Genomic DNA, 20054 nt, shown 5'->3' with positions numbered 1-20054 from the left:
ACAGTTTGGCAGTGGCCATTCATTCTGGTTGATAACTGGTTGGTAGTCACACCAACATAAAAATCTGTGCACTGTTTGCAGCAGAGTTGGTATATGACATTGCTGGTTTCACAGGTGGCCCAACCTCTGATGGAGTAGGATAACCCTGTGACAGGATTGGAATATGAGGTGCTGGGTGGGTGGATAGGGCAGCTCTTGCACCTTGGTCCCTGTGGCATATGGACAGACTAGCATGTTGTGTAGGTAGGGTGGGAGATGGAATACCACTTTATAACAATGAAAATAATCAATTTTTGACAATATAATGTACTTAGGTAGGTAAAAAAAATCTGTTCAAAAAGCGGCAGCAGAAGAACACACAGGTTAGAAAATGTTTTTTTCGGAAGGTTTGGGAATGATCTTGGGGTAGGATGTGCCTCATTTCATGGCAGGATGAGCCTTGGCAGCGAATTTGCCTCACTTGTTCCAGTCCAGCACGATAATGGGTGACAAGGAGAGTGCTCCTTCGTATCTGATTCTCGACAGTGGTGGGAGGATTGGGGATGTGTGAGAATGTGGCACAGGAAATCTGTTTGTGGACTAGGTTTGGACGGGGGAAATGGGGGGAGGGGGAATGTGTATTACCTGCCTATGAAGATCTGCATGAGGCCTTCAGCATATTGGGCAAGGGATTTCTTGTCACAATAGACACGTCACACACAGGAGGTTAGGCTTTATGGCAGGGATTTTTTGGTGTGGTAGGGATGGCAGTTGTTGAAATGACAGTACTGTTGATGGCTACAGGGTTTAATGAGATTGTGAAGGAACCCATATGGGGTGTCACAGCCCTGTCCTTGCACCCTCCAGTCAGCAGTTTCCCCTTCTTCTGCCCTGTCAACCCACCCCAACCCCACCGGGATCTATAATTGTGCATTATGTGCCGAGCCCATGTACCTGTCACCCTTCTCTCCAGCATTCCTAGTCAGCAAACTGGCTGCCTCCCTCTTACCTACTAGCCACTCACCTCCAGTCTCTCTCCTTGCCTCCTGCCTCCCTCTCCCTACTCAACACTATCCCCACTACCCCACCACAACCATTCCACCTGTCCAAATACTGCGTTGGTCCAACTAACATCATATAGGGCATAAGTGCATGCGTACGTGTGTGTGTGTGTGTGTGTGTGTGTGTGTGTGTGCGTGTGTGTGTACTTTTTTTACTCTAACTCACTGGGTATGAAACTCAGCCTACAGGCCGCATTTGGCTCGAATGAAGTATTTGTATGGCTTGCGGTTCTCAGCCGTGTTTTATAATAATATGTATCCAACAACTAATAGCTAAATCCAAAAGCTTCAACTAATGTTATGAGCTTTTTAAGAGTGTAATTTTTCTGCTCAGAATCAAATAAAAATTCAAAGACAGTAAGATGTGCTTAGTTTTAACCGACGGTGGCGAATTCAGCCATGAGTTAAGTAAAGTTGGTTGCTTACCTCAGGGGTTGACGGATAGGAAGTGCAGCCACTTTGGGGTTAGATGATGAGAGAGGGGGAATGTTTTCTTGTTTTTCTTCCAGTACTGACAACACACAGTTGTGAGCTGCTATGTCATAAATTTTGAAACAGAAGCAACACTGATTTGTGAACATGCAATTAAGAGATGGTCATCTTCAAATGCGGTACATATTTTTACCAATGAACATGAAATTAAATTATGGCTGTCGTAATCCAACTCAATGAGTAGAAGAAACATGACATTAAAAATGTCAGTAAACATTTGTGATCATGTCTCATATTGCATAATGCATTTAAATCATATTGCATAATGCATTTAAATAAGCACAACCACTGTCATTAATCAAATAATCATCCATCCATAGAGAAAACACAACACTTCATTAGACAATTACAGTGTCATAACTTTGGGGCCACTAAGGGTGGCAGCAAACTGGAAGAGACAACAGACGACAGATGACAAATGGTGCAAACTTTTAATGATCAGTACCTGCGTCCGGCACTTATCATGCCCTTACTATAGCTAGTTAGTCTACTGGGAGCTCATAACATACAAATTTATGTAGGTCACCAAATAATAATACATACCTCAAAAAAAGTTTTGCATCATCCCGGTTACCAGAACTCCTGAAGATAGACATTGAATGTGGGTATTGTATCACAGACACAGTCCTTTTGACTGATCAGAGATGTAACTAAACCAGCCGAAACATGTAAACAATCATGCATGAGCAGCACATATTAGACAGCGGGGTCTGACAGCCAATCAGTTCGAGTCATTCCACCAGAAAAGAGGTAAAAGACTCATGTTTCATTTAGTTCAACCATGCCTAGATGGTCAACACCATGGTTTGATTGCGTCCACATTTTTACTTTGTGCCAGGAAGGACTCTCAACTAGGGAAGTGTCAAGGTGTCTCAGAGTGAACCAGCGATGTTGTTGGGACATGTACGATATACAGAGAGACAGGAACTGTCGATGACATATCTCGCTCAGGCCGCCCAAGTACTACTACTGCAGTGGATGACCGCTAGCTCCATGTTGAATAACACTTTTAGTGCAGCCACCGGATGTCATGTTATGATTAAAACTGTGCACAATACACTGCATGATGCACAACTTCACTCCCGACATCCATGGCGAGATCCATCTTTGCAACCACAACACCATGCCGCATGGTACAGATGGGCCCAACAACATGCCGAATGGTCTGCTCAGGATTGGCATCATGTTTTCTTCACCAATGAGCGTCGCATATGCCTTCAACCAGACAAATGTCGGAGACATGTTTGGAGGCAACCTGGTCAGGCTGAATGCCTTAGACATACTGTCCAGCAAGTGCAGCAAGGTGGAGGTTCCCTACTGTTTTATGGTGGCATTATGTGCGGCTGACATATGCTGCTGGTGGTCATGGAAGGCACTGTAACGGCAGTACAATACATGAATGCCATCCTCCAACCAATAGTGCAACCATATTGGCAGCATACTGGCGAGGCACTCGTCTTCATGGACAACAATTTACACCCCCATTGTACACATCTTGTGACTGACTTCCTTCAGGGTAATGACATCACTTGACTAGAGTGGCCAACATGTTCTCCAGACATGAACCTTATCAAACATGCCTAGGATAGATTGGAAAGGGCTGTTTATAGATGACGTGACCCATCAGCTACTCTGAGGGATCTATGCCGAATTGCCATTGAGGAATGGGACAATCTGGACCAACAGTGCCTTGATGAACTTGTGGATAGTATGCCAGGATGAATACAGGCATGCATCAATCCAAGAGGTCGTGCTACTAGGTATTAAAGGTATCAGTGTATACAGCAATATGGACCACCACCTCTGAAGGTCTCGCTGAATGGTGATACAGCATTCAATGTGTGGTTTTCATGAGCAATGAAAAGAGCGGAAATGATGTTTATGTTGATCCCTATTCCAATTTTCTGTACAGGTTCTGGAACTCTCGGAACCAAGGTGATGCAAAACTTTTTTTGACGTGTTTATATGCAGTCCAAGGTGCCAAGCTACAATGTCAGGATTGGCTCTTGAGCAAAAAGGTGCTCAATGCGTCTGCTTTTTGGTGATGTTAAAATATTATCTGAAAAAAGTTGCATAAAATATTCAGTCAGACCATAATATGGTTTCAAAGCAGTGTACAGGTTGGAAAGTTGCTTTAAATAGTGAAAAATGTTTACTGAATACTTCACAAAGTGCTGAAAAGTTGTATCTAATGGCTACAATATCAGTTAGTTGCAACTGGAATCAAGCAGACTTATACAAAGATTGGTTGTTAAAGTTTAAGAGAATATGAAATGTTTGTAAATCAGGTGACAGATTTCAACTCATTGGCATAATACTTGGAAAATGCAGTTAGTCTGCAAAAGATACTGCTTAAAAAACTCTTGTGCATCCCATCCTATAAGATTGCTGTCAATTTTCTGAAACCCAAACCAAATAGGACTAAGAGAAGATACTGAATACACACCAAGACGGACAGAACAAAGTGTCACAGGTCATTTGACATACTGGAGAGCATCACTGAAATCTTAACTCCAGACACCTGAAGATAAATGCCAACTAGCCTGCAAAAGCCTACTCACACAGTCTCAAGAACAAGTATTAAGTGAAGAATCTCAGAAAACACTACTATCCCCCTCCATACTGCTTTCTTCAGAACTTCAAAGACAAGATTAGACTGATTACAGAGTGTGCATAGAGAGACTTCATAAGCAAATGCAATGGGAAGAAACTCTGACATGTGGCACAATGTGAAGTACAAACAATGGAAAATTCAGGATGGAAACAATGTGAAGTACCCTCTGCCATGTATGTCATGATGGTTTTCAGAGTATGGGTGTATATATAGATGAGGCTGTTACAAACAAATTTTTCACAATAGCATGGTCCAACTGAACCACAGTCATAACACACAATCTAGTGTTCCAGCTGGACATTGAATATAAAAGACACCAAAGGAGACACACAAAATCCTAAGAGTGCCATGTCAGGAGAGGCAGTGTTGGCTCTATTGATGCAACTTTGTCATTTGAAGGGATCTTTAGCTTCCCTGTCCTCACAACAGGTGGGCCATTCTCAATCTGGTGTCTGAGTGGCATGCCCTCCTTCCCAAACGCATATTTCTTCGCTCCCTGAGAAAGAACTAACATTTTCAAAAGGTAGGAACAGTTATTTTTTCTTTTAAATACATCTATAAAGAGTACTAGGAATTTTCCTAATGAATATAAGTGTTGACTTGTGTGTCTTCCATTAATTTTACAGATTTCTCAAAATTATTATTGTTTTGACAAAAAGTAAAATAATACTAAGAAAAATCATGACTGGAATGAGTTGTCCTCTAATGTAATTACCATCTCCTTACCTACAGCTTTAAATTTTGCTATGCTAGGTTTATTTTTCCAATGAAGGAATAGTTTTTAAAGTTTCACAAGCTTTGAATCTATTTTCTCCTTTGTGTGTCTACTAATCATGTTTCTTTTGCTGTTTACTCAATAGTCTCTTTTTCTCTTTTATTTACTGAAGAGTTCTTATCTCAGAGGTCAAATTCAAACAGTGAAATTTGTTAATCTTTAGTTTTACACAGTAGAGTATTCTCATGCCAACCTCTGTAACATATCACTCACATGTTTCAAAACGATGTACAAGCTTTTTGGAGAACAATTACAACTTTATCAGTAGTAAAACAACGAGATATTGTCACTATTGACAGATAATTCTCTTTTTACTAATTTTTTGTATTGGTTTTACTATTTCTGGTTAATTAATTAAATGCAGCATCACCACTATTGTTTGGCATGGCTGAGTAATTGCCACTGCTGCAGGTAATGCAAAAGGCCATGGAAGAGGGTCACATCAGAGCTGGATTGACACAGTTTCAACAGGGGCTACCTGCTGATAAGCCAAGTACTTGCTCCAAGGCATCAGCTCAATTACTACATGCCACAAATGAGCAGAAGCACCAGAGACATGACAGCAATGATGTAACAGAGAGGCAGAGCCACTGTGGCCTGGATGACCTCGTAGCTTTCCATCCAAGCCAGGTTTGTTGTTGATTGTGTGATAGTAACTGATGCTGCAGCAGAACAAGGACAGGCCGAGTCTGTATAAATATTTATCATTTTTAACCAAAGTTAGCGCAGACAATCAGCCAGCAGTCCCAAGGAGGCACCTACGATGCTCTACATGTCTACACGGATCAACATGTCACCACCTCCAGACCCTGCTGCTGCTAACTGCAGCCCTACTGCTTGTGCCAAGTCTGATGCTGTGGACTGTCTGATGCATCCTCCAATCAGCAGGTCACTTGGGGTCTGCTTCAGCTGCTGCCAGCCTCCTACCCTGGGAGTCAACTGTTTGAGCCCAGGGCTGAGCAGCCACTCAACTGTCATCGCTTTTGTGGGCAAACTCCTTGCTGCCTACCTCTGCTCATGTATGCAGACACTGACAGGCTGTCCCATCTATGCTGGTACCCCAGTATGATTTGGCATGCCTCATCACATCGTGTCTCCTGCAGTTGGGAAGCCTTTAGTCTGCAGTGTGGGCAAACTGCATGCTACTGACTGTTGGTTCTGCATCCATGCAGGCTCACAGTCATCACCATTTTACAAGCTCCAAGGTGCTGCTGGTGGTAGCACCTCTTCACGGGCCGCCTACAACTTGCGTCCTGGGGATGATGACTTCCCTAAGCAGTATCAAGACTGTTGTAGTTTACTGTGTAATAAATGACTGTACTAAGACTGGTATTTTCATATTAATATTTCAGATGACTACCAGGTATCCATCACTGTTCCATTGGTACTCCACCCACTGTGGAGTACCACCAGCTTCCTGACACTAACAATTCAGTTCCTCCACCTGCCACAGTAGTTACCCACTCCCAGCCATTAAACAAAAATCAGCAAGAGTCTGTCAAATAGTCTGATCTATGTAGCCATTGAATAATATTTTCTGTTAATAATCTCCTACCTTCTTGTGAAATTGCTATTTGCTCTGTTTGTTGGTTTCTCTCTACTTAGTTTGAGTTCCTTAGTCTATGCAAGCTCAGTGTTTTCATTCCACCTTTAAGATTATTTGTTTCATCATCTAATACTACAAAATCATTCAGATTCACATTGTTGATATTTACTTTTGTTAATGGGACCAAGCTGATTGTGAAATGTATTTGCAGTTGCAAATATGAACCACCTCCAGCTGTATAATAGAATTACAACAATGAAAATTTGTGCCGGACTGTGCCTCAAACCTGGATTCCCCTATTTACGTGAGCGGTCATCTTAACCACTTTGGCTATCCATGTACAAAGCAAGGCCAGACCCAAACTACCATACATTGTCATCCATTAATTACATTGTCATCCCATAAATTAGAGCTGCTGTGAAAGACATGAAATGTATTTGCACTTGCGAATATGAGCCACCTCTAACTACAAAGGAGGAAATCCTGGATCAGGTCCGATTCAAGCACAAATCTTCATTGTCATCACTCCATAATACAGCTACAGATGGTTCATATTTGCAACTGTGAATACATTTCATGTCTTTCATAGCAGCTGTAGTCACCAAAGTGCCTGTCCCTTTGGACATGCATGCATGTCTGAAGCAACATTGCACCTTTCTTCTTCACAGCAGGGCACTGCAATTTCACATTCATAAAGATGATTATATTTCCAGCTAAATTTCTAAAGACACTTTTGATGCATTTTTAAATCCATCAGTCCACATTTGCTATATTATTGTCCTGAACTCTGTGTTAGTATGGTATGTTATTCTCAGATACTACTCACATAGGCTTATGTGCTTTTCATGGTTTAAACTCAATTCCGCACACGTTTAGTAAAACCTGACCTAGATGACTGGAGATGTGTATGTAATCATTTATAGCACCTGCTGACATCATGTTCTCTTATAGTGTTATCATATGAGCTACTGAACTGTTTATTCTGTTGTGCAAAAGACAGGATGCAATCAATGAATGCTCGCCTCCATGGAAATCATGTAAATTGTTTGCATTCATCTCTCCAAATATGAAGACTGTTACAGTTTCATGTCCAGAGGTTAATTTCCATTTAACTCATCCAGTGTATTGTATCTGCCTGGGGTATACAGCTAAGTACAATATATGTGTCTTGCAGGCTGCCGTCTCTCCATCAACAGCTCACATTGACATAACTCACTGAGCTGTTTACCTCCTAGCTTTGCACAACTCAGGCTGCTTATGCTGAAGGGTATTTAGGCTGCTGCCCAACTACACATACTATGGGCTTCACACTGATCGCATCTGCAGCCCAGAGATCAGAGTTGCTTTTGCCACTGCCCTGTGCACCTGTCATCAATGCTATGTTGAACTTGCATGAGCAGCTCCCAGGTGCGATGCTTCGCTGAACTACCTCATGACACCTTCCTCTGATCGAATGCGTGCCACACTCTCAACAGATGTTGATGCCCGATGTCACCTCGCTGGATCCTATGACCGATGTTCTTTGGTATCCTTCTCCTCCACCTCCTACTATGACATTATGGAATTTGTCATTGTAGGCACATTCCATGAAACATCAAGAACTGACTTTCCTGTTCATAATTACGTAGTGCAGACTTTCATATGCAGAAACCGTATTTTGAGTTCTGTTTCTTAGTTCAATAAACAGTTGTTATTCTTCCTTGCAAATTTCAATCATTGTTCATTGCACAGCTTGGCAATGGAACTAAACAGCAGTTTCAAGAAAACTTTACAATCTCCAATGCTCCAATACTCTGCCCTAGGTATGTGAGGAAACACTGTACTAATTCAGCCACTATCCATATGAATTATGAGCAACTCTTACACACATGAGCTATGACTAGCATGTTGCTGACCAGGGCATTTGAATAAATATTATTTTGGGCTGACACTGGCACAGCTGATGAGGACTTCATAATTTCTTATGAACATTTGGCAGTCAATTCTTATGAAGGCCATTTGCATACTTACAACACCTCTGCTACAGGTTACATCTCACATATATTGTGGACATCATTTGGGTAACAATGTGCTGGAAAGTAAGTCAGAACTGTAATCAGTGAGGTTTATAACTGAAACAGCAACCAGCCACAAGCAAGGTTTAATAAGGTTTATTTGGATCAAACCACGACCAGTTGAAACTTCTATGGTCAGAAATGTCGTTCTTAAAAAACTATTCTGGGGTATTATGCTGAGGTTGAATTAATTTCTTGGTGAAACCCAGTGTTTCATCCCATCTGCTGAGGACACCTTACAGAAGCTGCAAAAGTAGAATTTGCATAGTTATGTCAGTTACTAACACACTACTACAGTCAGCAGATGCTGCCCACATGTGATTTAATTAACACCAAGAAGAATTCCAGACAGTCCTATGTGGCATGGGTAGCAGCTGACTTGCAGGGGCTAGGATTAAATGTCACTTTGAGTGTAAAAAATGTAGCACATTCTATGCAGACCCTCTCATCTGTGATGTGGCAGGGCTGGCATGAGACAGCACAGTACAGACTAATGCACATTTCAATCCAACATTAGATGACGCAGCACAAATTGTAAAATCATAGGAGTGGATTGCTCCAGCACAGAATGTGTTTTTGAACTATTGACAGATGGTCAAAATTGATGAGTCACATCAGGGGAACAGCTCCCCATTGGGGCTATTCAAGCTTTAGTGAGCATGTTATTGAGTTGGTCAACTGAGTGTAACAACAGAGGCGTTGTTCTGTCATCTCGACACTGACCAGCTACAGATGGAGGCCACAGCAGACCACTTTTGGTCACGGTAGCATGAATTTCCCAATGAGTTCCCAGCGGGTGCACACATCCTCCTTCCTGTACTCGACTCATGATTGCAGGCATGGCAGTCTTGTCCAAATTGTTGGTCACTACATGAGAGGAGACAATTTCCCTTTTCCTTTGCAACTTGTCAAGCCTGCCAAACACTAGGACGTTTAGAGGCTGCCTGCAGAAAATGGCAGAGAGCAGAGCCGTGGGACAATGTTCTAGTGTTCACAGTTATGTCCATAAACATGTCATCAGGCTTACAGCTGCATCATATTATGGTAGACTTGGAGGTAGCTGACTCTTGCACAAAGTTTCAATTAGCCACAGAGGCCTCAGCCAATCTGGTCAATCTAGATAGTTATCACTAGCTAAGATGCCCCCCCCCCCCCTCCCCCAGCAATCTAGCACCAACTAGTATCTTACAGTGGGCAACAGATTCCTTTGTGGCCAAATACAAAAGTGTGGAATGCCAGCTCATGCTTTTGGTTGTAAATTCACAGTTGACAGAAAATATTTTCAGACTTGATGTTTTCGCTATTTGTGAAACTGAAGTAGTTGATAAAATTAATCTTGTCTCTCAGATCATCCCATTTCAGAACTTGGAGGCATTGCAGCAGTCATTCAACCTACTTTTTGGTAAGGCTCTGGGTACAGCCACCAATTTTGAGGTACATGTTACAGTGAAACTGTCAGCAGTTCCTAAGTTCTGTCTAATCCAACCCATGCCGTATGCTATGCAAGATAAGGTGAAGGAGGAACTTGACAGATGAGAGAGTCTTGGGCTGGAGTCACTGGTCATGATCCAGAAACCCAATGACAATGTTTAACTTTGTGGCAACTTTTAGCACACAATCAATATACAAAGCATCAACTATATGGATGACATTTGAGTAACTGGCTCCACCAGAGAAAAGCATTTGTAAAATCTGCAAGCAGATTAGACAATGAGCTGCACTGCATGCTTAAGAAAGGAAGTTTTTTTGCTCCTTGAGTGTATGAGGGTTTTGTGTAATTGGCATTTTTCTCTTAAAGTTCAGAATACAAAGTTCTTAGTGCCAATATTGCCATATATTAATAAGTAATCATGTCATTTGTTAATATTATGCCTTACCATAGGTTTCAGATGGCACACAGGCCTGGAGTTTTACATAGGATATGCTATGTTAGAGCTGATATTTTGTTTGTGTTGTATTGTTGTTTGATGTACTCTTTGGCAAAATGCAGCAGTTTGAGTTTACCAGCAAATGTTTTCACATCACATCACGTATGCCATGGAACACTGCACAGATGCTGAAGCAGCCTCTCAGAAAAGAAGAAATCGAGAATCAGCAAAGAAGAATGTTTACAAAAATTGTGTTCATGAAATGAGCTGCTAGTTTGTTTGAGTTGGACTCATATACTCACAGTGAATGTAAACTTGATAAAGCTCAGACAATACATGCAAACTGTTATACTATTCAGCTAAAATTCATTGGAAGTAGTTAGAAGACAAAGAAATTAATTCAAATAATACAATGGAAAATAGTTCAAGAATAATTTTTCACAATTTTGCCACCCAGAAGTCTCTGTCTCAAATGCAGTACTTAGGGCACATGTTTAGTAAGGACAACATATTTCCAATAGTAGAGCATGTTGCAGCAATCAACAAATTGCCAGTTCCTAAGGACATTCGGTAGTTGCTATTGTTTTTATGGTAGGTAAATAACTTAATGAAATTGATTCTATGTGATGCTCAACTCTGTCATCCATCAAATGAGCTTTGGAAGAAAGGAGTAAAGTTCAAGTGGTTGGAGACATGTCAGTTGTAATTCCCAAAATTAAAGCAACACCTTCACTGCATTCCCTATTTGGCAATGCTCACTTCCTGTAAACCTTTAAATCTGGCCACAGGTGTGTCGCAGTTTAGCATTGGTGCCATTCTCTCTCATAAAAGTCCTGATGGCTCATAGTAGCCTACTGCATTTGCCTCAATCGCTTTGTCGGCACATGGCAAAGCTACTCCCAGATTGAGAAGCAGCTAGTTACCATCATATATGGTGTGAGAAAGTTGGTTTCATGTTTTGTTGTGTGGTACTAAGTTCCACCTCCTTACAGAGCATAATATGTTCATCTCTCTATTTGGTCCTCCACACCATAACAGCAAAGCATTTACAGCATTGGGGCTTATTTCTCAGTAGTTATTATTATGACACTCACTACCGACCTACCTCCGAGCATGTGAATGCAGATGCTTTGTATCGGTTACCAGTGCATCCCTGAATGTGATTTTGACAAGTAGGATACAATTTGTTTTACACTATAACAGAATCTTCAGGGCACCCTCAACGAATTTCCAATGACAGCATGGGAAGTCACAGCAACCATGAGTGAAGATACACTCCTGTGCAGAACAATTACAACAGTCTAGCAGGTATAGTCAGAACATTTTCATGTGCTGATAGGTTTAACATTGTAGAAAGTGTATTACTGCTAGCTACAGAAGATCAGAATTGCTGCAGTGTTGTCCCACTGTCTGTGCAACAATACATACTACAGATGTTACTTGCGTCCCACTTGGGGATATTTCACATGAAAGCAATGGTCCAGCGACATGTCTATTGGCCAGCAATTGATTATGTCATTGAGCTTGACATGCATACCTGTTCAGCGTGTGCCCCATCACAAAAATTTTCTCCATGCCCATTCCAAACCACCCATGTGAACGTGATCATTTAGACTTTGCTCATCCCTTCTTAGGGGCCATGTAGCTGCTGGTGATAGACACCTTGTGTAATTTCCCACATGTTGCTCACACACTTCAATTCGCACCCTAGCTGCCATTTTTGCTACTGAGGGAGCGCAGCACTCCCTGGTCTCTGAAAATTGTTGCCAGTTGGTATCTGAGGATTTTGTGATATTCTGCTGCCAAAATGGATTCAGCACTTGACCACCACACCTTCCCATCTGCCATCAAATGCAGAGGTTGAGCAGTTGGTCAGTACATTCAAGTCTCACTTAAAACAGTCTCAGCAGTGCTTTAATAGGATGCCCTGTCCAAGTTTCTTGTGTTGTCTCAAGCAACCCTAATCAAAAGGCGTACGGGAAAGTGTCGTCGTTGAGTGACTGTAGGAGGATAGAAGATGACTTGGACAGGATTTGTGATTGGTGTAAAGAATGGCAGCTAACTCTAAATACAGATAAATGTAAATTAATGGAGATGAATAGGAAAAAGAATCCTGTAATGTTTGAATACTCCATTAGTAGTGTAGCACTTGACACAGTCACGTCGATTAAATATTTGGGCGTAACATTGCAGAGCAATATGAAGTGGGACAAGCATGTAATGGCAGTTGTTTGGGAAGGCGGATAGTCATCTTTGGCTCTTTGGTAGAATTTTGGGAAGATGTGGTTCATCTGTAAAGGAGACCGCTTATAAAACACTAATACGACCTATTCTTGAGTACTGCTTGAGTGTTTGGGATCCCTATCAAGTCGGATTGAGAGAGGACATAGAAACAATTTAGAGGCGGGCTGCTAGATTTGTTACTGGTAGGTTTGAACATCATGCGAGTGTTATGGAAATGCTTCAGAAACTAGGGTGGGAGTCTCTTGAGGAAAGGAGGTGTTCTTTTTGTGAATCACTACTGAGGAAATTTAGAGAACCAGCATTTGAGGCCGACTGCAGTATAATTTTACTGCCGCCAACTTATATTTCATGGAAAGACCACAAAGATAAGATAAGAGAGAGTAGGGCTCATACACAGGCATATAGCCAGTCATTTTTCCCTCGTTCTGTTTGGGAGTGGAACAGGGAGAGAAGATACTAGTTGTGGTATGAGGTACCCTCCGCCATGCACCGTATGGTGGATTGCAGAGTATGTATGTAGATGCAGATGTAGATGAAGTCTGGCAGAGGCACTACACAGTCATCAGCAAGGTGGTATGTTTGAGCTGTCACATCCCGTGCCTTATGCAGTCTGTCCCATGGTATCAGCCATCTGGGCACACATGTTTCTGCAGCCATCCAGCTGGCTGCAAGGAACTGTGATGGGAAATAAAGCACAACAACTTTATATTGTGACAGAGAGTCAGCAGCATCTGACACACCTTGTGAATGAATTATACCTATGTCAAACTGAGTACCGCAAGCTATGGCACACAGGGGGCCTCAGCACAGGTGAGAGGGACCACTGAACCCTCATTTCCAGCACCCAGTGACACCCACAGTCACCCATGTTTAGCTCACATCACAATTGCACCCTTTCCAGAAGACACCCCTCACCCAGAAGAATTGCTTGTCAAGTGAGTATCTGATGGAACTAGAGCACCTCCCTTCATCTATGACTCAACCTGCAGACAGTATCAACCCTACTCATCGATTCTCTACCATTAGTCTCTGGTGGAAAATCAGCCTGTCACTGCCCCCAGCATTGCCCCTGATGTCCCAGTGTCCAAGCAGAGTGCTCTTAGGCAGAACTGCTGATGGAGATCTCTGTTGCCATTTATCCATTGACTCCATGACTGTGGCAGAGGTTGAGGCATTTTCTGCCCTACATGCCTCATAAAGATGGTGAGGGATTTGGTACCCTCACCACACCCTTGTTAGTTGGATAAGGAGTTGTTCGCAGTTGAGAGTCAAAGTGATCCACAACTCAGCTGTAAGCGGTGGGAGTGTCACACAAACTGGGCAGTGCCTTTGGTACCATAGGTTTCCTGATGCAACTTTGTGGACTCTAACCTTAGTCACATGCTAGCTTCAGCCCAAATTCTTGTTGACTAGGCTTATGCTCATTGCGTTTCATTTGTGACTTTTTTGTACTGTCACACTCCGGTAATTCTGTAATTGTCCGTGAAATATCTTTCACACTCTTTGCTTACTGGTTACAACACTTGGTGTTTATCATGGCATCATGCATTGTGGTACTCTGCACTCATTCTGGGTATGTTAAAGGATGCAAACATCTCATTGCATGAGACGCAAGACATTATTTATGGTACTTCACCACCTTTTACTAATAGTTGACATCATCATGCTGAGCACCAAATTAAAAAGTGCACTGTGAGATCAATTAGAATATCTACAAAGTACAATTTTGGAATGCCTGCACCTGAGCCAGTGGGAGATGAGCTTCATGAAGGATCTTGTTTAGCAACACGTATGTTGGTTATAGATCAATAGGGACATGGAACACATGACCCATGATGTGGTAAATGCATACAAAAAACCAGTCCTCACCTCCACAGAGTTTTGCCCCCTGGTCAACAGCCCTTAAACTATGGGATGGTGTGTGCATGGTCTCCACAAGCCCATCCTTTACATAAATTTGGTTTCAGGGGTGGACATTGTTCCCAACTGCCTATAATTTGTAAATATGTTGTCCACCAACGCTTAGGCCATCCTCAGGGCACTAACCAAGTTCTTGGATATAGAAGCCAATGGCAAACAATTGTGACAGTGGTGTCAAGTCTTATTTCTGTTATTCAAATGGTTCTACTATGATTGAAAAGCCAAACAACACTCTATGGTGACACCATTCCACCCAAAGTCAATGGCAAAGCTGAACTGGTGATCATGACCTGTAAGCAACTTATGTGGATGGTCACAGGTGAAATGAAATTTCCTGTCAGTTTATAACAATGTGCTAGAGGAAGGCTCAATACAAGAACCTTCCAAACAGCGTGCTAGAGGAAGGCTCAATACAAGAACCTTCCCTTTTGCAGAATATGCTCTTACCTGGTGAGCTATCCAAGTACAACTCACAACTTGTCTTCACATCTTCAGTTTCTAAAGTAGGAGATAAGTACTGGAAGAATTATCATTGTGAGGGAACATCATGAAACAGGTCAGAATAGCTCAGTTGGTAACACCATCACACATGAAAGACACAGTTCTTGAATCAAATCAAATCCCATATACAATTTTAAACAGCCACAAAGTTTCAAAAAGACACACTCCATTGCAGAATAAAGGTTCATTCTGGCATGGAAGAGATGCCCACAGATGCAGAGCTGGCAACAGTCTAGAGTACATAGGCAAGGGCAGTAACATGTTTAAGATTTTATCCAAGCTTTGTGACTTGTCACACAATATACATAGCCACTGCCACAGCTACTACTCTTTCCATTACAACCATCATTGCCACCTCTGCCTCTACTGCGTCTGTTACACCTGGAGTGGTCCCAACCACTGTATCCACTGGTAACATTGCTGACTGCCATCACCACTGCAACCACCTATGGTACTACTGCACTGACAGCTAGTTTCTTGGTGGCCCAACCAACACCAATGCAGTATCTCCAATTGCTCACACTGACATGGCTCCTTCAGTTTCTACTGCCATCACCATTAGACTTCAGAAATATTAATACTGTCACCACCTGTTGTAGTGTAAATGACACAAAACTAATAGGTATCATCTGTACTCTTCAGCTAAAGATGGAAGTGACTTGGTGTCTCCATTGGACAGTTTTAACGCTGAGATCATACTAGAATCAACGGTGACATTCTCCATTAAAAAAACACAGCTCACTACTGGCAGCACAACATTTATCAGTGATGGGAAACTGTCTGGCCTGAGTCTGCGTGTGTTGCTACACTACCTCAGCTTGGGCATTAGTTTGTTGTTGACCAGTGCTTTTCAATAGATGTTATTTGAAATGCTACTTGTACAGTGGGTGATGTTTTTCTAATTTCCCAGGAACTTATCTTGGTACATTCTTAAGAGGGACATTTGTGTTGTCTATGGGATAACATGTTTGCTCTCAGATGACAAGATCTTCATAAATTGAGTACTGAACTCCAGGCCTTGTTTAAATGGAAACTTTAATCCCTGTTTATTAGGTTTTATGACACCTTTATTTCAATATACATGCATTTCATGCAAATTTGGCATGTCTTAGGTGTGATAGCCTATTAGAACAGTCAATGAGAGAGAAAAGGAACATCAGTGACATATCCAATGAACGCAACTAAGCAAATTGGCTGTTGCTGAGCACTGCTTCAAATGTAATCATGAAATGAAATATGATGAGACCAGTGTCAAGGTGCAAAGTTTTTGGGATAGCATAATTAAGGAGTCTATCAAAATAGAGGCACTGGAAAACCTAATAACATGGAGAGAAGTTTAAATTTACACAATGTTTGGGGTCTGGCACTCACTTTATTAAGATTTCACTGGCCTTTACAACCATCAGAGCTGGCAAATGCTGAAAGAATGTGTGATTCATGGAATATCAGAACATCAAAGGGTGTAGTGGCCACTGAGAGGCGAAACCAGCTGTAAATGGTGGCACAAGATCAACAGGAGTTCACAGTCTGGTCCAAACAATGAGTACACACAACAGCAAAACTCGCAGACCTGAAGAAGATGACTAGGTCAGACATTGAATTATTGTACATAAAATGGAAAAAATTCAGCTGTACACCCAGAAGTACACCATCAACCAATTAATATTTTCATAGACTTTGTATGTTTTGCAAAATCAGCTACCCAGTGAGATCATTATGTAATAGAAGCATTAAAACTACATTTTTCACAAAAAATGACACTTCACTCTCATGTGAGCATAAGTCTTCATCAGGTATACATGAACCAATCCCATCGTAGACGTCTAAGTTATGCTTTAAAACATCCAAAATTATTGACATACTAAACACAGGGAAAACCAGTAATGGCCTAGAAAGTTATTGCCCAACAGCACTCCTGAGTATATGTTATAAACTGCTCAAAACTGTTACATACAGCAGAACATACAAACACATTGACACAGTTATGCCTCCTGAACAAGCTTGCTTTAGAGTTAACCTCTGTTGTTGCAAACAAGTCCTAGTGTACACTGTACACTGTACAGTGAATCAGAATTCCAGAAAGTCCTAAAACCAGAATTTGTCTTTGTGGGACTTGACTGCTGCTTGCAGCATGGTGCGGCTAGAGGAACTCAGGCTGAAACTAGAGCAAATTATTACTTACTCAAAACTTACCAGATTTGGGAGAACAGAGTCACTGTATTATGAAAAAAGTAATAAGTCATTCTCTAGCACAAATAGACTACGATAAGGATCCATATGAGTTTCTCTTCTATTATAACTTTTTATTTTTATTTTTTAACTGCAAACAGCACATTTTAACTGTTAATCAACATACAGAGTATTAATAAGAGATACTATAAATGCATTATGTTAACAGAATGTGATAATCTACACTCACCATTAACATCATAATACACAGTCCCTGCAAAATGGTTCAAACCAAATACTTGTTCATGTTCTGAAATAGGTTTGAGAAAATATTTGTCACTGCCATGATTTCTGTGCACTTTATTTAACATGGTTTTATCAGTTCCCTGAAACAAACACAAAAGAAAAATATGAAGCAAACAAGAAAAGAAAAAAAATTCAAATTTTTTGATAATTTTAATGTATAAATAAATGGAGTGGCTTATTAAGGTGATTTCTTGGAGTCTTTCCACAGGATGAGAATCTATCAACATCTACTAGGATCAGTGAACATGGATGCATAACTGAACTAACTAAAACATTTTACATGGAGCAAAAAACCTTTGCACATCATATGAAAATTTCTCGAAGGAGTTCTGAACTAGTACAAGTGTTGCATCAACATTATGTATATTTAAGAGACTTTCATTTCAGAATGGAGATAGGTAATTTCATACACAATGATCCATGTCTGAGATAGACATGCAGTCTAAATTTGACAACGTTTAATTATTTTGCTCATTTTGTGTGTCATGGTAATGACAGTAATGACGTGTGCAAAGGTAAAAAAATAGACGTCTTAGAATTTTACAAATGGTTCAGGGCCATACTAGCCTTGTCATATTAGCATGCATTTCAACACAGCAGTATTTGAGTTTTGCGAGCTACCAAACACTTTTTCCACTCTCTTAGGGATTTCTCATTTAGCCAAATAGGCTTCAACAATGGGGGTAGGGCAGCATTTTAACAGTAATTTCTACATCAGCTTTTATGAATTCCAGTGCTATGTTGTCTAGGCCTGGAGCTATTGTATTTTTGAGCTTCTCAAAGCAAACTAATTTTGTGTATTGTGGGACACAGCAGATTTATATCTTGATCATCTTTGACTTCCTCTGGAAGATTTCTCATGTGTTCCTCACAGTTGTCTACACAATTTAATAATTTGTTGAAATGCTCCTCCCACATTTGTCAGTTGTGCCTGTTGGGTTGTAATCATCATGGCATCCTTGCTCTTAACTGGTCCTTCATGTCTTAAGTTCTTCATTGACAGCCATTGGATGATATTGTACAGACCCATAATATTCTCTTGTCCTGCAGCTTCTGCTAACCATGCCTGCTCAATCTGTCCATTTCCTTTTATCTCTTCTTTTCCCAGTCTTTTGTTTGCCTCAGCACACTCTTCATCTTCTGTGCTCTTGTCTTACAAAGATGTAACTTTTGTTTCAGTTCTTTCCTACAGTTAATTTTATTTCAAGTGTTATTAGAGGTCCTTCTTTCTTGTGATATGTCTTAATTCCCAGGCTGTTCTCCCCAACATCTAGATAATTGTCTCTTTAAGTTTTTGGAGAAGAGGAATTCAGTGGGGAATCCACTAACCTCTGGAGGTTTTGAACTTCACAGACAACATAGTTTTATTAGCTCAAAGGCTGACAGATATGAAGATAAATTAAAATCTTTGAAAAAAGAAGCAGAGACTGCTGGCCTCTAGATAGATATAGGTAAAAACGGAAATGATAGTAAATTCTAGGAACATGGAAGAGCCTCTGTTTTTAAGGGAGCAACATGTAGAGAATGACAACTCATTCTTGTATGTGGGCAGGGTGGTGACATAAGATGATGAAGCTGGAGAAGACATGAAGAACCACTTAAATAAGGCAAATGCTTCCTTCACACAATTGTGTCCAGTATGCTGAAACAGAAGCATCACATGCAAAATAAAAATTAAAAGTTTAATACAAATGTCAAGGCTGCCCTCCTGTGTCCCAGTGGAAGTTGGGAAGCAGACAAGAAGAAAACATCACAGTTACAGCGCTTTATTAAGAGGTGTCTACAGTGCATCATGAATATCTAGTATTCAGAAAAAAAGCAATGAGGAGCTCTGCAGGAAAACAAATCAGATACATACAGAAGACCAGATATGTGAGAGAAAGTGGAGATGCTAGGGTGCACACTGAGAAAGCCAGATGGTGCAATCAAGAAGAAGGCATTGGAATGTAATCCTCAGGGAACAAGGAAGAGAGGCAGACCCAGGGGTACATGGAAGAGGAGAGTAGTATGGTAAGTAAGGAGATTTGGCAAGAACTGGTCGAACCTGAGGGTAGTGGCCAAAGAGAAAGATTGATGACGAGTTCTTCTGGATGCCCTATGCCACCATGGGAGCTAAAGGAATTATATCAATATCTGATTTCGATTCAATCCAATGCCTGTGGTAGATCAATAAATCACCACTATTACTATTACTATTGCTGCTGCTGCTACTACTACTTCTCCTTCTGATCTGTTTTTTAATTTAAGGTTGTCAGCTTAATAGCAATAACAATAGTACTATAAATTATTCTAGTGTAATCACAAGATAAGATATATTATTTTAAGATTATACACATGAAACATGAAATTTCATTATAAGGAAATATTTTGAGTCTCTGACTTTTGGTGCCAGTTATTACTGAAGTGATTGGTATTTCTCCCTTGACGTTGTAACAATCTAAGCTAGATGCTCTCTACTCCAAATTGAATCTACCAATCTGCTAGTGTTTCTGACACTCTTTTGAACACCTTTGTGTGTTTCTTGG

The 20054-nt window shown here is 41.0% G+C and overlaps 1 protein-coding gene across 1 annotated transcript in view; it reads right to left on the bottom strand.

Moving 5' to 3' along the window:
• The window catches only part of LOC124616139 (myosin-VIIa-like), a 388269-nt gene that overhangs the window by 266497 nt on the left and 101718 nt on the right, over positions 1 to 20054 (bottom strand). Inside the window, exon 11 of the mRNA XM_047144413.1 lies at positions 17474 to 17609. Within this exon, the coding sequence (XP_047000369.1) occupies positions 17474 to 17609 (136 nt within the window). The remainder of the gene's footprint in view (positions 1 to 17473; positions 17610 to 20054) is intronic.

The sequence above is a fragment of the Schistocerca americana genome, chromosome 5 (genome assembly GCF_021461395.2).
Source record: "Schistocerca americana isolate TAMUIC-IGC-003095 chromosome 5, iqSchAmer2.1, whole genome shotgun sequence".
Classification (NCBI taxonomy): Eukaryota; Metazoa; Arthropoda; class Insecta; order Orthoptera; family Acrididae; genus Schistocerca; species Schistocerca americana.
Note: the sequence above shows the minus strand (reverse complement) of the source record. Positions and strands in the feature narration are given on the sequence as shown.